This window comes from Diorhabda carinulata, chromosome X, assembly GCF_026250575.1.
Source record: "Diorhabda carinulata isolate Delta chromosome X, icDioCari1.1, whole genome shotgun sequence".
NCBI lineage: Eukaryota > Metazoa > Arthropoda > Insecta > Coleoptera > Chrysomelidae > Diorhabda > Diorhabda carinulata.
In genome coordinates, this window is record NC_079472.1 from 31,656,090 (window position 1) to 31,677,660 (window position 21,571).

A 21,571-nucleotide genomic window follows, 5' to 3' on the forward strand; every position below is an offset into this window, starting at 1 on the left:
GAGCTTACTCAAAGAAATATTGATGTCTCAGTGTTTTTTATAAACAAAATATGTAACATTGCAGTTTATCCGTAACTAAATATAAGTAAAACACAAAGAGCCTCAATCTGTGGAGCTTACTCAAAGAAATATTGATGTCTCAGTGTTTTTTATAAACAAAATATGTAACATTGCAGTTTATCTGTAACTAAATACAAGTAAAACAAAAAGAAACTCAATCAGTGGAGTTTACTCAAAGAAATATTGACGTCTCATTGTTTTTTATAAACAAAATATGTAACATTGCAGTTTATCTGTTACTCAATATAAGTAAAACACAAAGAGTCTCAATCTGTGGAGATTACTCAAAGAAATATTGACGTCTCATTGTTTTTTATAAACAAAATATGTAACATTGCAGTTTATCTGTTACTCAATATAAGTAAAACACAAAGAGTCTCAATCTGTGGAGATTACTCAAAGAAATATTGACGACTCAGTGTTTTTTATAAACAAAATATGTAACATTGCAGTTTATCCGTAACTAAATATAAGTAAAACACAAAGAGCCTCAATCTGTGGAGCTTACTCAAAGAAATATTGATGTCTCAGTGTTTTTTATAAACAAAATATGTAACATTGCAGTTTATCTGTTACTCAATATAAGTAAAACACAAAGAGCCTCAATCTGTGGAGCTTACTCAAAGAAATATTGATGTCTCAGTGTTTTTTATAAACAAAATATGTAACATTGCAGTTTATCTGTTACTCAATATAAGTAAAACACAAAGAGTCTCAATCTGTGGAGATTACTCAAAGAAATATTGACGACTCAGTGTTTTTTATAAACAAAATATGTAACATTGCAGTTTATCCGTAACTAAATATAAGTAAAACACAAAGAGCCTCAATCTGTGGAGCTTACTCAAAGAAATATTGATGTCTCAGTGTTTTTTATAAACAAAATATGTAACATTGCAGTTTATCTGTTACTCAATATAAGTAAAACACAAAGAGCCTCAATCTGTGGAGCTTACTCAAAGAAATATTGATGTCTCAGTGTTTTTTATAAACAAAATATGTAACATTGCAGTTTATCTGTAACTAAATACAAGTAAAACAAAAAGAAACTCAATCAGTGGAGTTTACTCAAAGAAATATTGACGTCTCATTGTTTTTTATAAACAAAATATGTAACATTGCAGTTTATCTGTTACTCAATATAAGTAAAACACAAAGAGTCTCAATCTGTGGAGATTACTCAAAGAAATATTGACGTCTCATTGTTTTTTATAAACAAAATATGTAACATTGCAGTTTATCTGTTACTCAATATAAGTAAAACACAAAGAGTCTCAATCTGTGGAGATTACTCAAAGAAATATTGACGACTCAGTGTTTTTTATAAACAAAATATGTAACATTGCAGTTTATCCGTAACTAAATATAAGTAAAACACAAAGAGCCTCAATCTGTGGAGCTTACTCAAAGAAATATTGATGTCTCAGTGTTTTTTATAAACAAAATATGTAACATTGCAGTTTATCCGTAACTAAATATAAGTAAAACACAAAGAGCCTCAATCTGTGGAGCTTACTCAAAGAAATATTGATGTCTCAGTGTTTTTTATAAACAAAATATGTAACATTGCAGTTTATCTGTAACTAAATACAAGTAAAACAAAAAGAAACTCAATCAGTGGAGTTTACTCAAAGAAATATTGACGTCTCATTGTTTTTTATAAACAAAATATGTAACATTGCAGTTTATCTGTTACTCAATATAAGTAAAACACAAAGAGCCTCAATCTGTGGAGCTTACTCAAAGAAATATTGATGTCTCAGTGTTTTTTATAAACAAAATATGTAACATTGCAGTTTATCTGTTACTCAATATAAGTAAAACACAAAGAGTCTCAATCTGTGGAGATTACTCAAAGAAATATTGACGACTCAGTGTTTTTTATAAACAAAATATGTAACATTGCAGTTTATCCGTAACTAAATATAAGTAAAACACAAAGAGCCTCAATCTGTGGAGCTTACTCAAAGAAATATTGATGTCTCAGTGTTTTTTATAAACAAAATATGTAACATTGCAGTTTATCTGTAACTAAATACAAGTAAAACAAAAAGAAACTCAATCAGTGGAGTTTACTCAAAGAAATATTGACGTCTCATTGTTTTTTATAAACAAAATATGTAACATTGCAGTTTATCTGTTACTCAATATAAGTAAAACACAAAGAGTCTCAATCTGTGGAGATTACTCAAAGAAATATTGACGTCTCATTGTTTTTTATAAACAAAATATGTAACATTGCAGTTTATCCGTAACTAAATATAAGTAAAACACAAAGAGCCTCAATCTGTGGAGCTTACTCAAAGAAATATTGATGTCTCAGTGTTTTTTATAAACAAAATATGTAACATTGCAGTTTATCTGTTACTCAATATAAGTAAAACACAAAGAGTCTCAATCTGTGGAGATTACTCAAAGAAATATTGACGTCTCAGTGTTTTTTATAAACAAAATATGTAACATTGCAGTTTATCCGTAACTAAATATAAGTAAAACACAAAGAGCCTCAATCTGTGGAGCTTACTCAAAGAAATATTGATGTCTCAGTGTTTTTTATAAACAAAATATGTAACATTGCAGTTTATCTGTTACTCAATATAAGTAAAACTTTCCATATTCAATATTCATAATCGTTGTTTGCATAAAACTGCACCAAATAAACAAAAATAGAAACAATCACGTTCAATATGTACAGTGGAGGCCTAGAAATAGTAAAAATATCAATATTAATGAGAATATTTTGATCTAACTTGGATGGTGCGTCGGGATTTGTCTTACAAGGGTAATTAAGATTTATAACTCCTAATATACAATAAAAATTGTACAGTTTAATAAATCGCTAAGTAAGAAAATATCCATCCAAATTATTTTACATTTTCATTAGGTTTCGCGATGACGCGATGTGCCCTTAAGGTTTTAAACAAAAACTGAACTGACTTGAAAAATTTAATTAAAATGAATTTAGTTGACACAAATTTAGCCAACGGTTCAAAATTCATGTCGGCACAATAAATCGGATCTTTAATTATTTTTTTCTTAATTAACGATTCTCTAGTCATGAAAAATTAATCCGCTAACTTATATATCACCAAAAGAAACTTGTTTTTCATTGTTTTCCATGCACAATCGAGATTTAAAGCAGTTTTCCGGTTGCTGTGTTCTTGTCTCAAAACATCGTTAATTTCGTTGAGTTGACAGTTAAATTTGAGGTTATGTGTTGTTGAAAATATATTTCATTTGGAAAATTATTTGGGATTGTGGGAAAATAACAACTGAATATATAAGTAAAAGTTTTTTTTTTCAACCTCCGATGGGCTGTAAAGAGAAGACTTCAAGCCACCGCTTCATTTTAGGGAAAATCATTCTGTGCTAGGTCAAGACTTTATGGTAGGTGTTCGAAAATGTCCCTTTGAAATTGAGTTATCACAAAGTTTCACAATATGAATCTGCATTAATTGGAACCAAAAAAACTTGTCATATCCTTACGGGTTCATAAGAATCTTTTAGAACCTGTTGGAGGGTGTTTGCATCTATTATTGTGATGGATTTCCAAAAACCTTCTCCATCAGTACTATAACTGTCGAAAAACTCCAAAGCTGCAACCACTCGGCGAATTTTGTGGTTATATTAAAGCACCAGGCAGATATTTAAACTTCCGAACATTGCATCGTTAATTCACCTCCGAGTTTCCTCAACTGCTTGGTCAGTTTCGTCACCATCATTCATCAAGGTGTCTCACTCGATTCATTATTCGTCGTCAGTTAAAGAATTTTTGAACCAGCTGGATTCCTGACCATCTTTGAAGGTTGAAAAAAAAAATAAATCTCGTATTTTTGATGAAAAAAATGCCTTAAGATTCATACTACACTAAATGAAATGGTAAAAATAAACAAAAACTCATTAATTTGTTTTTTCTCTTAATCAAACCAAACGTTTCTGTAACCAAAGAATCGTTTTCAGGATCTTTGGTCCAAACTAACCTAATTTTCGATCTCTGGAGACGATGCTGTTAATTCACATTAGTTCAAGGCGAGACATATATGTAAATAGTGTTTTCAAAGAGCAACTTGAGAGTCGATTTGTACATTTTTTACTATTATGCAATTTTATTTTTCTCTTACAGATGGCATTTCTTCAAAATCGCTCAATATCGTTGGTGGACATGTACATTGACAATTCTGAACCTTCAGAAAACGTTGGGCAGATACATTTTTCCTTGGAATATGACTTTCAAAACACAACGCTCATTCTTAGAATAATACAGGTAAGTTGCAATACGTAATCATGGTAAATAATTTTGTTATAATCACGTCCAGTTTCTTTGCGATAACTACATATTCATTTCTGACTTCATTTTTATTTATAACTAACTATTGCATTCAACTAATTTACATATTATATACTGAAACGTTTTTTTTTCTTATTTACTTCCTCAATTTATATATACAACAACACTAAACATAATAAACTATTCACAAATACTTATTACTGAACACTTAACTAATTTATTTAAATACACCGTGTACTTTTTACAATTCCGATTCACTACGACATCGGATGATTTACTGACTACTACGGCTGTTAGAAACTCGTTTATATACATCATAATTTTATCCAGAATGTTCGAAATCTCTAATTTGCCGTAAACAAATAAAAACGGTGATGTCATAATGTGAACAACTTATAAAAACAATACAAAGAAACGTTGACGTATAAAAAAAATAGGAAACAAAATACCCGGCGCATCTGTCAAACTTTAGATTCTATTCATATAATACAATAGGACCGGCTTCACGGTCTATGTCAATTTGTTACACAAAGAAACAGTTTTATCAACCCAGACATCTGCGAGGCTACCATTAGGTTGGGTTAAATAAGACTAGTATCCAAAACTCTACATAGAACCGAACAGTCTACGCCAAAACCTTCATAAAGTCAGGATTCTACAAAGGAAATTGTTCTAAGTCATCAGGATAAGTTATGAACCATCAACTTCAAGAGAACCTCACTTGATACAAAGTGATTTAAACGATTTAGTACGTGATTTGAATCTGTCTAAAAAACTTTCAGTAATTTTCTTTGTAAACCCGTGTTGTGTCCTTTGACCTGTCTCACCCTCTCGTAATGCGAGAATTATCTACGCCACCCTTTGGGGAAATCGTTGACCTGCATATCCTACCGCATAAATATAAAAATGTATGACTGATATTTCAATATTGAACCGCGTGGAAACTAAAATTCCAGTCGTATAACGACACAAACAGACGTTCATTTCGTGAAAAAAATTGTTACTGAAACCCATCATTCCACGAAAAAAAAAATCACGTACTTCAATTATGGAAAAAACACATTAAAGGGTGGTTTGAAAAATTAATGTCGTTTCCAGACAGAGACAGTCTCGTCCAATTCACTTTTGATGTTTTAAACAATACTGGTTCTTTTTTTTTGAAGTACAACAATGGTGTTTTAAAAAAAATGGAAACCCATAAACCCATACATCAGTCTCCAAACTTCTTAATTGCCCACCCAGTACAAGATCCAATGAAAAAGTTAACGTTCAATGTAGTCCCACAACTTCTGGGATTGTATTCATTTGATAAGGAACGTTTTATGAGAAGGATTAATCATTTAAAAGTATTTTTAGCAACAAATGTGTGAACCTTCTATCGTTCAATAACATATTTTTTCATTAGAGTCAAATTATTTTCGAATACATTCATTCCCTGTTTCTATTTAGATATTTTGATTCTGTGGTTGCTAAACAACAAAAGAAAACACTCGATATGATTCATTGAAAATTCTTCGCAGTTAAAAACTTCCATTTTGGCTTTTGGTTTGTCGCCAAAAGGGCGAACAGACTTCGCTAATGGAAAACGATCAATGGGCAATCAGGTGTAACTCGTAATTTTTTCGCACTTCGTTGATTAATCGATTCCAACTACACCCAGTTCTCTCCTGTCTCTAATCAATTTTTTCTACCTTGTTTTTCATTCGTGACAGAATTCATAACAAGCAATTATTTTTCATAATTCATCACCTTGAACGTGAAATGAATATTACGAACGCTACATTGGAAGAAGAGAGAAAGTTAATGAGTCTGAAATATTTCAAATAAAAACAGCAAAGTTAATATTTTATTTAGTTAATCCTACTTACTTGAAAGCTTTAACAGATGAGTAAATATGGACATTGGTTTGTTTTTTTAGAAAAAAATTTGGAACAGAGCAAATCCAACAAATAAAAACCGGTTTACAGCAGGTAACCTCAACGCAATGCATTGTCATTCCTTTTTCATTCATAAAAGAAGAAGAAGCAAAATACATTTTATACAAAAATCATTGAGCAGTAGTTCACTCATATCCATATGAAAATCTTTGGATTTGGAAGTAGAATGAACCATTTCATTTTGAAGATTCTTGGACAAGAAAGCATACAGATCCATTTCTATAAAGAATCTTGTACTGAAAACCATACAGATCTATTTATACGAAGATTCTTGGATAAAGAAGAAGAACAGAAACAGAAATAGAATCTTCTATATCATTGTTAAAATTATTGTCCTATCTAGTATGTAATTTCGAATGGTGTCCCGGGTAGGGGACTCAAAATAAAACTATCCAAGAGTTTTTGAAATGTCAACGTTTCGATCTTTTATTTGATCTTTAGCATTGATAGATAGATTTTTGCGCAAAAAAACGTGCAAATTTAATTTTTTTTAGATCCTTGATGCTTAAACAGAAAGATTCTTTTTATTTGAAGATTCCCTAGCAGGAAATCATGAAGATCCATTTATATAAAGATCCATGGATGCAGAAATGGAATTTTTATTTTTATTAAAAGTTTTTTGGGTCAGAGAGCAGAAAGCTTCTTTTTATTTGAAGATTTCCTAGCAGGAAATCATGAAGATCCATTTATATAAAAATCCATGGATGCAGAAATGGAATTTTTCATTTTATTCGAAGATTTTTGGGTGAGAAAGCATGCAGATCCATTTGTGTAAAGATCCATGGTATAGGAAACATATAGATCCATTTATTTAAAGATAGCATACAGATCTATTTCTATGAACGTCCTTGAAAGTATTAGTAGAATGATTTATTTTAATCGAAGATCCTTGGGCAGTAAAGCATAAATATCCATTTATATGAAGATCCTTAGATGCAGAAGCAGAAAGATCCTTTTAATGTGAAGTTTCTTTAGCAGGAAAGCATAGAGATTTATTTATATAAAGATTCTTTGGTACAAAAGAAAAATATCCATTTTATTTTAAGTTATTTGGACAGGAAAGCATACATATCCAAACATATGAAGATTTTTTATTCCAAGAACGTATATTTTTGCTCTAATTCAGTTAGTTTTTTTTTAAGAGAAACAGCACAGTCTCTATAAACTTAATACCCTTTAACATTGAGTCGATTTCACTTAATACTATATATTATTTCAGGGTAAAGATCTACCGGCCAAAGATCTGTCAGGTACTAGTGACCCTTACGTCCGCGTCACGCTATTACCCGATAAGAAACATCGTTTAGAAACAAAGATAAAACGTAGAACGTTGAATCCTCGATGGAACGAGACCTTCTACTTCGAAGGATTTCCTATTCAGAAACTGCAGTCGAGAATACTGCATCTGCACGTTTTCGACTACGACAGGTTTTCCAGGGACGACTCAATCGGAGAAGTATTCCTACCATTATGTCAGGTAAATGTTCGACAAAATTTTAGTTTTATCACAATAATTCAATAGTTAATCTTTTAACAAAAAATTATGTATCTGGTGATGACGATGGATGTGATTCTGAGACGAAAATTCTCGAAAATCATTGATCGACTTCTCCCTGAATCATATGCGAGCATCAAGGTCAAGAAAAAACATTTCGTAAATGCTTCCAGTGAATAGATTATCCATTTACCTTTTTACTTTGTTTTTAATAAACTAATCGATCGTATTTTTCATCAAACCCTGTATATTTAATACTGCTTAAACAACGGAAATTTAGTTTTGTGTCAAGATAAATAGAAAATTGTAAAAAACCAAATAGAGTTTTGATTCTAATAGAATTTGTACTGTACCTTCTCGCTTTCTAAAAAAGTGAATAAATAATTTTTTTCCAGGTTGATTTAAGTGAAAAACCTTCATTTTGGAAGGCGTTAAAGCCTCCAGCAAAAGATAAATGCGGCGAGTTACTAACTTCGCTATGCTACCATCCTAGTAGCAGCATTTTGACGTTAACTTTGATCAAAGCACGAAATCTTAAAGCAAAAGACATCAACGGAAAATCAGGTAAATAAACCAATTCATATATCTTCAAATTAACTCGAAAATTACCATAAAATAATGAGAAAAACAACGAGATATTCTATTTCTAACCTAAATGTAAATAACAATTATTTCACATTGAACTAACCTCGCCACCTCTGTTCCCGTTGTTTGTTTACATTAACTCATGTCTCTATAGAAAGAAAAAAAACGAAATGGACTTTCTGCTCTATTTACTAGACGTGTTTTCGTTTCATACACAAAACTATGGAAGATGTTTACTATTATTATCGTTGTCATATTTATTTTTCAACAACGTACAACTACCAACTTCTAATGTTGATTTTTAATCACAGTTGAAACGAAAGTTTTTAAACGTACTGTATGTACGTTCAAAGGTTAATCGAGCATTAAACGTGAATAACTGCTGTCCTACCTATAATCAATCTATATAGATATCAGTAGAGGGAGTCGTAAATCAGAAATAGAGCGCGTGAAATTATGGCGGGAATATCCTGTTAGGGGAAATGTAATCAAACGAGAACTACGTCAATTTGAAACCTTACAGCAAATTTTATTTACGATCAATCCATTTGCATCAATTGCAATTTTTATTTTAAAAAACAGAAATGGGAAAACGAAGAATATCGTAATTTAAACATCATTACGACAGATTTATAATTTCGACAGTATAAACACGAAAATCAGTTAGGGGTAAGCAGTGTTTAGAGTTAACAAAAAGTCTAATGAAAAAATAAATTACCAATGAGAGAATTTAGTCAAAATATTATTTTTTTGGACAATACCATACAAGAATCGTCTAAAATTTGTTGGAAATAAATCACCCATTGTGATCTAATAATGACAGCTGAAGTAACTATACCACAAGCAGTGTTGCCACAATTTAAAAGCTGAATGTAAAAATTGAACTAGAAAATGTACTAGATTGTACCAACTTCAAACAAATTTAATAAAATTATAGAAAGATGTATAAACATAAGTTTAAATTAATTTTTTTTTTTCCAAAAATGTTATAGACAGTGTCAATTATTATTTTAAGGATGAAAAATTTATATAAAGTTTACCGATAAAATTAGTAATGCAGTACAAAAATCTCACGATCTAAATATAAATCAACTTGGCTCTGTTTTCTAATTATTGTTACAATCTAGTACAATTTTTATTAAACGAAAATATAAAATAACTTTATATTTGCGAACGCAGGGAAAATGTATTAGAAAAAAGGAAAAATGTACTAGCGTATAAAATTCACTAAAATGTACTAAAATTGTACAATTGTACTAGCTCTGGCAACACTGACCACAAGAGCTATTTAATAATGTTGAGGAAACTTCTTTTTTTTATTTTTCTATGGTTAACTACGGTATAGTTGTTGATTTGGAAAAAAAGAAGAAGATATACCTAACTAAAAAGGTATTATTTTAGAGGATGTTATTTATTTGTGTTTGACAGTAAAAATTTAATGTAATCTGTTATTTGTTGTAAATAAAACTATCTAGATAATTAATTATTTGTGAAAAATCGAAAAGAGTATTGGTGGAATCTTAATAAATAATAATCAGAAAATGTAAAACGAAATCGAAAGTTTGTGAATTTCTTTTGAGTTTGTAATAGACTTTATCACCATAGAGCGTATGCAGAAATATCTTAAACTGATTTTCATAGAAAACAGTCCTAAAATCTTGGCAAATCATTAAGGTCTAAAAAAGTACGATCATCAAAAACGAAAATTACAAAATCATTTATAGATTTCCAGAAAATATAGAAATTGTGAAACTGTCAAATACGGGTCTTTAAATAAAACACTAAGAGTTTATTTGTACTAGAAAATCAGCCGAAATTTACATTAGATAACCGCGTTACTATAAGCTGAATATCAAATTAGAGAAATCTGTAATTCAATTTATGACATATGATGGTGTTCACAACATCGTTGATAGGTGGCCAATAATCCGAAACACGAACAAGAACATTTTAAATGTTATTTTGATCAAATTTCTTTCAATTATTGTTATTTTTCACAGATTTGTCGTACTCTGAACGTATTAAGAGTCAATATTAAAATTACTAAATTGATAATTATTCTCGGCACTCCATTTCGTTCCATCGAATATTAAACGTAACCTTTTAGTCAGGCAATACACAATACGGCTACGTATTACATTACATGCTTTATATAATTGGTGTTTTTTATAGATCCTTATGTAAAAGTATGGCTTCAATTCGGCGATAAACGTATAGAAAAACGAAAAACGGCCATCTTCAAATGTACCCTCAATCCTGTTTTTAACGACTCGTTTTCTTTTACCGTACCATGGGAGAAGATTCGAGAATGTTCTTTAGACGTAATGGTAATGGACTTTGATAATATTGGAAGAAATGAGTTGATAGGACGAATATTATTGGCAGGTATGTAATTTTAATATCTTCTTATTTAAATTGTATGTATCAAATGTTTTTATTCCAAGTTTTAGGACACCCTACCCAGATTTTACATGTTTTCAATTTAAATGAGCCATACTGTATGTTTATTTAATTGATTTATTGTGAATCTTACAGGTAAAAACGGCTCCGGCGCTTCTGAAACCAAACATTGGCAGGACATGATCACCAAACCAAGACAGAATGTTATACAATGGCATAGACTTAAACCAGAATAAGAAAATTATAGTATAACGAATATAACTTCGAAAGCACCTCACATCATCTTTCAAAGTATTTATAATCGGATATTATCTATTTAATATTCATGTTATCTCACTATATATTTATATCTTATATTCGTTGATTTTTGTCAAATTTTATTAATTAAAACATATCTAAGGGGTTGTCTTAAATGTTTTTTATGGAGAATAAAAAAATTATTCAGCACCATCTTCAAAATTCAGTTTATAACACAAAAAGACGCAAAAATCTAACCCTACATCGTTAAAAAATATTCAATTTCATGCGAATCACCGAAATTGAATTAAATTAGAAATTTGGACTCACACTTTTTTATAATCGCGTACGATTATTTAATAATCTAAAATACAAAATTATCACTATCAATTTTGACTAAAATATTTATATCAAAACATATCCGAAGTCGAATTAAATTTGGCTGCTTATTATTTAGTTGAATTTCATTGTCTATGGTTGGTGTAATCGTTTTTGATTATGCATCTAGAGTCAAGGACCAAAGGACGGTCTACTTAACCAAATCTGTCAGACTATCTTCTGACGTCACAAGTTACACGACATTACCTCATTTTATATTAAAACGTAAACAAACAACAAAATAATAAATAATGTAGTTGCTTTCCTTAAAATATCACTTCATAAGGTGAATAAAATGTGAGTAACTTCCTATATTTGGAAAAAGTTGAAAGCACAAAATGAGAAACGGACCCAAAAAATCGAAGCGGGGCTGCATATCAACTAAAAAGATTGAAGAAATATTAACTGAACTCAATATGACCATTATTCTTGTCAATATCATCAAGATAAAAGATTGCTTAGGATGGCAACGTAGTTTGTGACATCACAAAATTGGATTGTAATGAAATTAGACCGTCCTCTTCTTTATGGAACAGTCCTTGACCTATAGTAGTGTTATGTGAAGTTTTCTAATGTCATGTCAATGTTTATTTTGTGGTTTTAATGTGTTTATTTATTGAATAAATAATTATTGTTATCAATACTTTTCAATACTCAGTTAACAATTGCAGATTTTTTAGTTTATTCTTACTAACTCATAATTGTCGGAATTATGTTTTTTTTAAACGCGGATGTTTTAAAAGGGTACAGTTGGGATTGAAATATAAATCTGATTTGAAACTTGAATATTCAATCCTAGCGAGAAAAGCGATATATTTCTAAATATTAAGATAAAATTTTACTTGTTGACTGGTATAATTAGTGTACTAGACGAGACATTTAAGACAATTTCTATATTTAAAAGTATATAAAATATCTATTTTTTTTTATTTACACAAAAATATTTTACATTCCAAAAAATACAGTAGTATTTCTAAACCTCTATATTTACCTTAAAAATTATTACCAACCATAAAAACTATACAGAAAAATTATTTTTATAAAAAATCAATTGTATTTAATTACTATTAATAATAATTAATGAGGCATTATTATCTATTTGAAATTTGACTTTTTCATGAATTTGTGAAGCAAATAACTCACGATTTTTAGAACAAATTGTTATACAAACTTTTTTCGATTAATTTTTTTTCATTTTTGGCATTTATTGGGTTCAATGGAACTGAAAGTCAACTGGTGTGAAGAATCAATGAAGACGCATGACAGTTTATTTATGTAAGACCCTACTTGTTTATTTAAAATATTTGACTGAAAGTTTCATTAATTAAATGCCCTTTTATTCAAATCACTTTGTGTGTAGTTTTATTTATGAAAAGCGCTGTAATGGAATCTTTATCAACAAACAATTAACGAATTAGTTGAAACATATTTATTGATATAAATGAACTATTTTTAAAATTAATCATAATTTATTTTTTTATGAATCCCTATATCTCTTAACTCTTTCACGAGCACAACTACTTAAATTAGAAATATGAGGGTTGTTCCATCTACGAAAATTTCTTCATTAATTTTCCCACAAAAAAAATTACGACGTTGATGATATTTTCAAAAATGGGACAATCTTAATATTAAATTATAAAATATAAACGATGTCTAAATAACATAACAAATATTCAAAAAAAGAACTGCGAAAAAAGTCTCTGAAATGAGAAGTATTTTTTGTGATACCTTGTAGTAATGTTAAAATATTGTTATATTAAATGTGAATATTCATATTATAATAGCTATAAGATTTAATACTTAAATTTTCATCGTTCAACTATTTTCCGCACAAAAAACAGATTCCATATTATTTTCAATGGATTTCGTCTACTAATATACTAATTAAAAGTTTTTATATTAATTACAATGCGCTACCCAAAATGTACTGTCGTGTATCCTCTAGGAATACTGAACTAATATAAAATAACGCACACGAAATATTCACTAATTGGAATAACTATATTCGTAACTTTATTAATAATTAATCATACATTTACATGTTCTTTTTAATGACAACTTAACTTTCTTCTTCTCTTTTATTCCATGTTTTGGATTTGGCAAGAGATATGGGAGGGAGAATAAACGTCAAATAATGCGGTAAGCTGCTATTTTGGTTTTAACATCGGCGGCAAATTACATAAAAATTATAATACATAACAACTATCAAGCGCCGCGTGTCATTATGTAATTTTTGATATTGTTTTCTGTACAGTTTTCAATGTTGACAAAAACTTTGAGGTGTCATACGAGCACATCGAATACTGTACAGAACCCACACGACATCGTTCCAAGAAGAAACGATAAATGACAGCAACAGTGCTCACTAACTGACATTTATAAACTAAAACCGCGTAATCTGTTACCAAAGTTCCGAAATACGAGTACGTTGTCTCAGAACATTCTTGAATCAACGGTAACTAATGGGAAGCTCAAAATGGCGTCTCTCGAAGTTTATTCTTCCCTCCAAATCTCTGTATTTGACGCACAGTGCTGCAGTACGCGCGCACAAGAACTAATTATATTATATATTAACTGCTGAACAATGAGGCATTGAACTATATAAAAAATATTAATTTTAAAGTTGAACGACAAAAATTTCAGTAAAACTAAATTATTATGTAGTTTTAACTGTCTACAAGTGTAACGACAACACGCTTTATCTTTGTCTGTATAGTAAAATTAACTAGAATGAATTCAGAATGGATTTTTCGGAGAAGGTCATTGAAGGAACGATCAGATTTGTGATTTTGGGTGTTTTTGCAAAGAATTTTGATGTGCTTTTTGTAATATAGCGATAGATTCGATATACTTGTAATTTTCATATGGACAAAATATTTTTTGCTATAAATTCAGTAGTAGGCATTCATCGACAGATAAATTATTGTATGATTTCAAATAAATTCAGTGGAATTCTAGTTACGTCATATGACGCCATTACACATTCCACTAGATTAATAGGCCAAGCTGTAGGGATTTGAAAATGCATAATTGTAACAAAAATTTTAGCAACGAACCGATCGCCACAAGAGAAATAAATAAAACTAGAAGAATTATTGGCATACAATGTTTTTATGCCAAAAAATAATTGAATCTTTTTCAATAAGCGGTATTTATAGAGTCGATTCCATCATAATTTACATTATCGGGGAGAGAGACTCGTTAGGTTGTTTTTATTTGGAAAGTAGGTTCATTTGTGTAATAGCCCTGATATAGGAAAGTTTTTTCTCTGCAGGGCTATTACATCATCGTCATTTGTCTATTATTATATAAACGCTTTTCGAGATATCTAAGTGGTTTATGTCAAATTTACGGAATTTTTAAATTTATAATCGGATTTATGATAAGATATACAGACCAATTGGAAAAAACGTGCTGCAAACGTTCAAAAAGTGGGCAATTTAACTGAAAAATTGACATTTAAAACGGGTCTAATTGTTCGATTGAGACATTCTATCTCATATTTTGTAAATATTTTTATTTTCCACAAATCGTCTTATTGGAAAGTTTTGATTTCTCTATTAATTTCAAAGTTGTAAGCAATAAAACGCGTCTTTGTTGCATTTAATTTTTCAATAAATAATAGGAACCAGAAATGCGAGCTAAGAAACACAAACCTATTCATCTTTTTACAATATTTGATAAAATCGTAAGATTTTTTTGTTGACATTATTTTTGTCAAGCCAAATACCCTATACTTGGCCTATAATCAATGTCTACTGGTGATAAATCAGTGTTGCCAACTAAAATATGTAATGAAAGGAACATTGCTAATGTAATTTTATGATGAAATCTCATCATCAAGTTGGCTTGGTATAAAAATTTTCTGTCAATGAATGCGATAAAATTAGTAGTTCACGTATTTTTTTAATCATAGATAAGTATCGTTACCCTGTTAATATGTGGCCAATTGTGAAAACTCGATGTTGATTATCAGTTGTAATATATTTCAAAATTTTATCAAGCTCGATGTGGAACAAGATCGCTTTTGAAATAACTTGATCTACAAGTTTATTATTTCGAAACAAAATTCACAATTCGTAATCTATAAATTTTTTGTGGTACCTCTAATTTTAATTGTGGAAAACTCCTGTTGAGTGCTTTTCAATTGTTGCTTCAGAATAGTTATAGATGTAAATTAAGAAAATTCATGACTGTTATATAAAATTCATTGTTTAATCAACTATAGTATAGCAAATTATGAATTTTATTGTTGCCTAGACTTTACGAGGACATTTCACGTTCATAATTTATAGCGAACCAATGGTGGTTGCCTACTTTTATTATAGATAAACTTTTATTGTTGAAATGTTGGCTTTATACCCTCTTTAATATATTCTAAACAACTGTTCAACTTAATAGTCTATAAGATTCCTTTCCACATATACATTATATATCAAAAATGATTTTATTTTCCAAGTTGTTCTCAAAATATTTAGCTATTTGATCCTAAACTAACCTAACCTAAAAAATGTTTGGTAATTGTGATATTTAATTGTTATTTTTTAAAATAGTTCGTTTTTGTATGTACTTTTGGATTCTTTATGACCCCACTTCCGAAAAATAACATTTTTTTGAATCTATTCACTATTGATTAACGTCTAATGATTTAAAATAAGTATAGTTCGTTCCAAAACTAAGAATTTCTATGGAAATCTGTATTTGCAACATTGTCAAATGATACAAATAGTTATGTTACTAAAAATTTAATTTTTGTTTTAAAATCTGTAAGTATACATGTTTATTTTATCATTTTAATAACCCCGCTACTGATCGTAACACTATTTTTAATCTGCATACCATTAGGACTCGTTCTATTTTTATTTTACCAGACTACATTCAAAGAAAAACACCATTTTAAAAATAATAAGGTGAAACAAACCAAAGTATGTATCGATGTTTTTATTTGTTTGCAGCAAAACAATAAATAATTTCGACAAGTTTTTTCAAAAGTGTTAGAAAGATAACACCTAGATAACTGGGTGTAGAAGAAGCAGTTTAACTGTAGTGCCTGAAATAAACGTATCGTTTTTTGCGTTTACATACTGAAAAATATTTTCAAAAATTATTTAGAAAAATAAGTAGTTGTAATTTTCGATTACGGGATAAAATGTTGGCATTTTAAAGCAGTTTAGCTATCTAGTATACTAAAGTAATGATAGTTCGATGTATTTTTAAAAGACAGCTTAGGATTTTTATATATTGTGGTTTAGACTTCCGTGAAATCATCTTGAAAACATTAACGTATCATTACGTAATCAATTTCATTCTTTCTTACTTCAAATAACTAATAAATGTATATTTTAATTTTAAATTCATGCGTATTCTCTTACGGCAAATTGGGAATGAAAGGGAACAATTACACAGTAAAAAGCTGGGAATTATTGCAAAACAATATCCTAAATGAAAATCGTCATGATTTTTTTTGGTGTTAGATAGTTTCTTGTTTTTTTAATGGTTTTTATGTTCTAATTGCTATTCGATCTACTACCGATCCAAAAATGTCAAAGTTCCCTTTACAATGGTCAATCTATCAATTTCGAATAAAGTTCATTAGCTTCTGTTCGGCCATTTTTAAACAGCTGATAAATTCCAGATGTTTTATCATACAAAATACACTAATAAAAATAAAAGTTATGTCACAACAAGCTTTGTTATTTAGATAGGCAACAATTTCAACTATGTTAATCATTCGACTTTGTATCTATATTTTACAAGGGTACCGCAGTTGTTCGAGGTATTTTACGAAGTCCAAAACACGTTAAAGATTGTTGAACTTAAATTTTATCATTTGAAGGATTTTTATGAAGTGTTACTCTTAAAATTATTAAAAGAGAACTACATGTTGTGTAGGTTTTGCCATCATCAAATCAATGTTGAAAAACAACAAAACATTTAAATGTATGTAAATATATGTTAGTTGACAGTAACCTAATATTGTAGAAGTATTTATTAGTAAAGAATAAACGTATTTAATTTAGAACATTGTTTTATTTCGTTTTCCAGTTCCATTTTTCTGTTTATATTATCTAACGATATTCAATTCTATTAAATTTTATATGAAATTTAAATATTAAAAAAAGTTTTGTCAGTGTCGTTATTAAGAAGACAGTTTAAAAAAAAGAATAAGTTGGTTTGACATGTCTTAATGTATTTAAGCTCGTTGAAATAAAAAAAGCAAGTTGGCGCTGTAAAAGTTGTATTTTATATAAAATGAAAGAGTCTTAGATAAAAATCCACTTCCAATTCGCAATAAAAATATAAAACCAGAATAGTAAATTGAAAAAGTCGTTTTTGTGAAGGTATTGTTCAAAACACAGAATTATTATACCTTAAATATGTTCAATAAATGTGGGATAGGCAACCATACATACAAGTGTAATGATAGTTGCATAACATGTGATTCTTATAAGAATAGCATTGTTAGTTTTAATAAAGATATTAATAAAAACAGTGAAAATCATTTGATAGAAGTATAAACATATTTGAAAAGATTGTCAAAAACTAACATAAAAAAATGTATTTTACTTTGTGAAAAAGCCGTAAAATATCGCGACACAAGATGGCGCCGGTGCAGTATAAAGATACATATATTGATTTTTATTGTAAAAACGACTCGGATTCAACTTCCCGACGAAGTTTTTAATATTTTATTTTTTTTTTATTTTTATAAAAATATTCTCTCAAATTCAACATATTCCTCCACTTATTTTTAAAAACCTTTTTATATATATTTCAGGTTTTTTTTTAATTCTAATTTAATAAGAACAATACGCCATTCGCAATTAAACACGTATTCCGAAATATCATATTTTACCAATAAAACAAAGAATATTTATTTACTAGAAATATAATTGAAGAAGAAATATATGAATTATATAAAATATGGATATAACCTCATTTATTCAATACCCATACTATTTTCTAACCATTGACAACGTTGCCCTTTTTACTCTCGAAGTATTGATCAGTAGACATCCTTCATTATAGTGCTGCCAACAGTTGAAATTGCTTATATTCCAGATAAACATGTGATAGTAGGAAATAAATTGTAATACCTAGTTTAATATTAATTAAAATTATTGTGTAAAAAATGGCTGAAGGTACTTACGAATACGAATGCATGAGAGCTGAACTATTGGGAATCGAAAAACCAAATTACGACATTTTTATGGAAAATTTAAGGAAAACCGAGCAAAAGGAGGTCCTTGAGGAAGAAGTCGATGTAGAAAATTTGAAGGTTGGTGAAAAAAATAATTTTTTTTTAAAGAAAATGGAAGATTAATGCTTATTGTGATAAAATTAATTTGATATGAAATTAGTAGTTCCGCCATGTTTGAATAAACGCATTTTTTGATATTTATTTAGCTTACAACGAAATCATTGAAATTTTTGAAAATTTTAAGCATTACATGACCTAAACTAATATATAATATTAATTTTTTGATTAAAAGAAGAGAAAATATTCTTTATTCATTTTGAAATGGATGATACATAAAATTAATTTATTCATTTAAAAAATGGTATAAATAACATTTTGTCAACTCGTGTCTCCAAGTTTTTTCACTCGTATACAAAGTGTTTAATCTTTCGGGGCCGAATATTAAATAGAGGACTGAAATAGATTAAATTTTCGGAAAATTTTTTTCTGCGTTGACTCATTGACTTTAGTAGATGGTCAATCTACTAACCAGGTGATTTCAAAGGATAAATTTTTTTATTGAGGGGTGCAAAAAGTGCATTCTACTACAATACATATCTCATGATATATTTTTGTTTGAAAACAACTATGAAGGAAATAATTTAAATAAGCTTATTGTAACTTTGTTAGAAAAAGATAATAATAAACTACCATTAATACTAAATAAATACGTTTCAATACACGGCAGTATTTTGTGTTGCCTATCTAGTATAGAAAATATTATTCACATGTTTTGATATTGCTCACGTTTTTACTATATTTCGTTGATTTAAAACCAAAAATTTACATTTTACAATAATTTTTGTGCAGAAAATCAATTTGGAACATGAAGGACTTACAAAAACATCGGGAAAATTAGATGAAGTAAACAATATATTGAAGAAAACCCAGTCGAAAATCAATCAAATGAAAATATCCTGCGGATCTGTAGCGGGTCTGTTAAAAAATCGTCTGGGATCTTTTACTTCGCAGTCTTCCTTGGATGTAGAACAAGTAGAAAACAAAGAAACACCAAATCCACAAGAAACAACTAATCCATGTAATGACACCAGCGAAACATCGACACCTTCCAAAATCGTTACGTCGATGAGGAAAAGCGATTTACAAAAAGGATTAGACAAGGATCTCAGCGCATTGGACGCGATGATCGAAAAAGCTGAGCATGCCCAATACTCGATGTCACATCAAACCAAACAGATGAAGAGTTTTATAAAATAGGACACATTATTTTTAGTATATCCCCTGTATTTTTTAATATATTGCTGGAGAAAATATAATCAAGCTCTCTTAATATATATTTTAACGTGTTGATGTGCAATAATTGTTAATCTATACTATGATTTTTGAAAATACTGTTCATTCTATATAATATTCTAATATAATTGAATTATTCATAAAAGTGTATCATTTACTGATTCTTCTAAATGGTTCCCGTTTCTGAAAAAAAATTACCTAACGCAAATCATCGTCAATGCAAAATATTTCTACGACACAAATTATTAAAAGTTTTGACGAATCAAATTTCGAAATATTTATTGTATTATATTTTCAAAAGTACCAGAGGCAATTCTGCATGAACTCGATTCAAGGTTACTGTTACAGAACCGTATCCAGAATATCAACTCTAGTCGGTTCAATTTTTTCTGTCATTTTATACATTTATTTTTTAATCAAAATGTTTTTATAAATTTTAATTTAAACAGAAAAACAATACACCCCTCCCAATGGACTCGCCCGAACAAATTCTGTTTAAGACGTATGGGGCCATCCATAAATTACGTCACACAAATTTCAGGACTTTTTAACCCCTCCCCCCCTCCTTGTCAAAGGTTGTCACAATTTCAAAAACCCCTCCCCCCTGATGTGACGTCACACATTTTTCAAATTTATATATTTATTCAAAAATAATCAAAAGAAAACAGTTATTTTTATTTTTTCCTTACTTTTATTATATAATCTTTGATAAAATTAACATAAAGAAGTCAAATATTTTAGACAACAGAAAAACAAACGACTAGTTAGGAAGCAACAAACGACTAATTAAATTTTGCGTGATGAATTTTGAATTTTAACATGTGATGTCACAAAGTTTTTGACCCCCCCTGCCCCTTGTCACACTATGTCACATTCCGATGATACCCTCCCCCCCATTAACATGTGACGTAATTTATGGATGACCCCTATTCACATCCTCAACAAAATATAATCACTCTAATAACTAGATAGAAAATAATCAATACAACAAATACTTTTTGAAATATCTTCCTCAAATTAAGATTATTACTACCGTTAAACAAATAAAATATCGAACAAGTCATTTTTTAAAATTTTATAGAAATTCGTAAGCCCATTCTGTCTCGCAAGTCTCCAAAGACTTCTTCGTTGAAAACATTCTTCTTACCTGTTCTCGATGCTCTAATAATATATTATATCCATGACTTTGTTGTGTCGCGTCAAAATCGTCAGAGTATGAAAGCAGTGTTGCCAATTCGAACATATAACTAAAGCGTAAATAGTCCTGTTCTAATATATTGCTTTTCAAATAGTTTGAGTTTAAACCATGCATATTAAAATATATCTATTTATTCCCGAAAATATTTAATTATATATTGTTGCAATAATTACACAAATATGAAATTATACCGATTAATAAAGTTCTCATTTACCGTCTGTAATTTAATGTTTATAGTAAACTCTCGATTAAAGACAACATATATATCTATATCGTAAATTCATCTGGCTAAAAAATTTATTATTCAAAATTCAATCTCAAACCGGCTTTATTCGAATAACATAACATATCATTTACGCAGTTCTGTTATTATAAAATCGTATAATTGAAAGAATATTGGCAACATCGTTGTAGAAGCCGGTACAAATAAAGAACAGTAAGAAGGCAGAGAAACACTAGGCAGAAAAGTACATGTGCTTTCAAAGGAGTAAACAAC

The 21,571-nt window shown here is 29.2% G+C and overlaps 2 protein-coding genes across 5 annotated transcripts in view; both read left to right on the top strand.

Moving 5' to 3' along the window:
* Positions 1-17,402, top strand: part of LOC130902048 (synaptotagmin-7) — a 95,858-nt gene extending 78,456 nt beyond the window's left edge. For all 4 annotated transcript variants that reach the window (XM_057813848.1, XM_057813849.1, XM_057813846.1 and 1 more), the window contains 5 exons: positions 4,184-4,324; positions 7,505-7,762; positions 8,176-8,344; positions 10,538-10,750; positions 10,901-17,402. In XM_057813848.1, the coding sequence (XP_057669831.1) occupies positions 4,184-4,324; positions 7,505-7,762; positions 8,176-8,344; positions 10,538-10,750; positions 10,901-11,001 (882 nt within the window). In that variant the 3' untranslated portion in view covers positions 11,002-17,402. The remainder of the gene's footprint in view (positions 1-4,183; positions 4,325-7,504; positions 7,763-8,175; positions 8,345-10,537; positions 10,751-10,900) is intronic.
* A 1,003-nt stretch (positions 17,403-18,405) lies between these two features.
* On the top strand, positions 18,406-20,022 carry LOC130902051 (uncharacterized). The gene is made up of 2 exons (XM_057813851.1): positions 18,406-18,662; positions 19,434-20,022. Exons 1-2 carry the CDS (start codon positions 18,516-18,518, stop codon positions 19,839-19,841), a joined length of 555 nt encoding a protein of 184 aa, XP_057669834.1. The 5' UTR covers positions 18,406-18,515; the 3' UTR covers positions 19,842-20,022.
* The last annotated feature ends 1,549 nt before the right edge of the window (positions 20,023-21,571 follow it).

Coding starts and splice junctions, on each gene's coding strand:
- LOC130902051 (XM_057813851.1), top strand. CDS start 18,516: ATGGCTGAAGGTACTTACGAATACGAATGCATGAGAGCTGAACTATTG. Junction 18,663..19,433: donor TCGATGTAGAAAATTTGAAG/GTTGGTGAAAAA, acceptor ATTTTTGTGCAG/AAAATCAATTTGGAACATGA.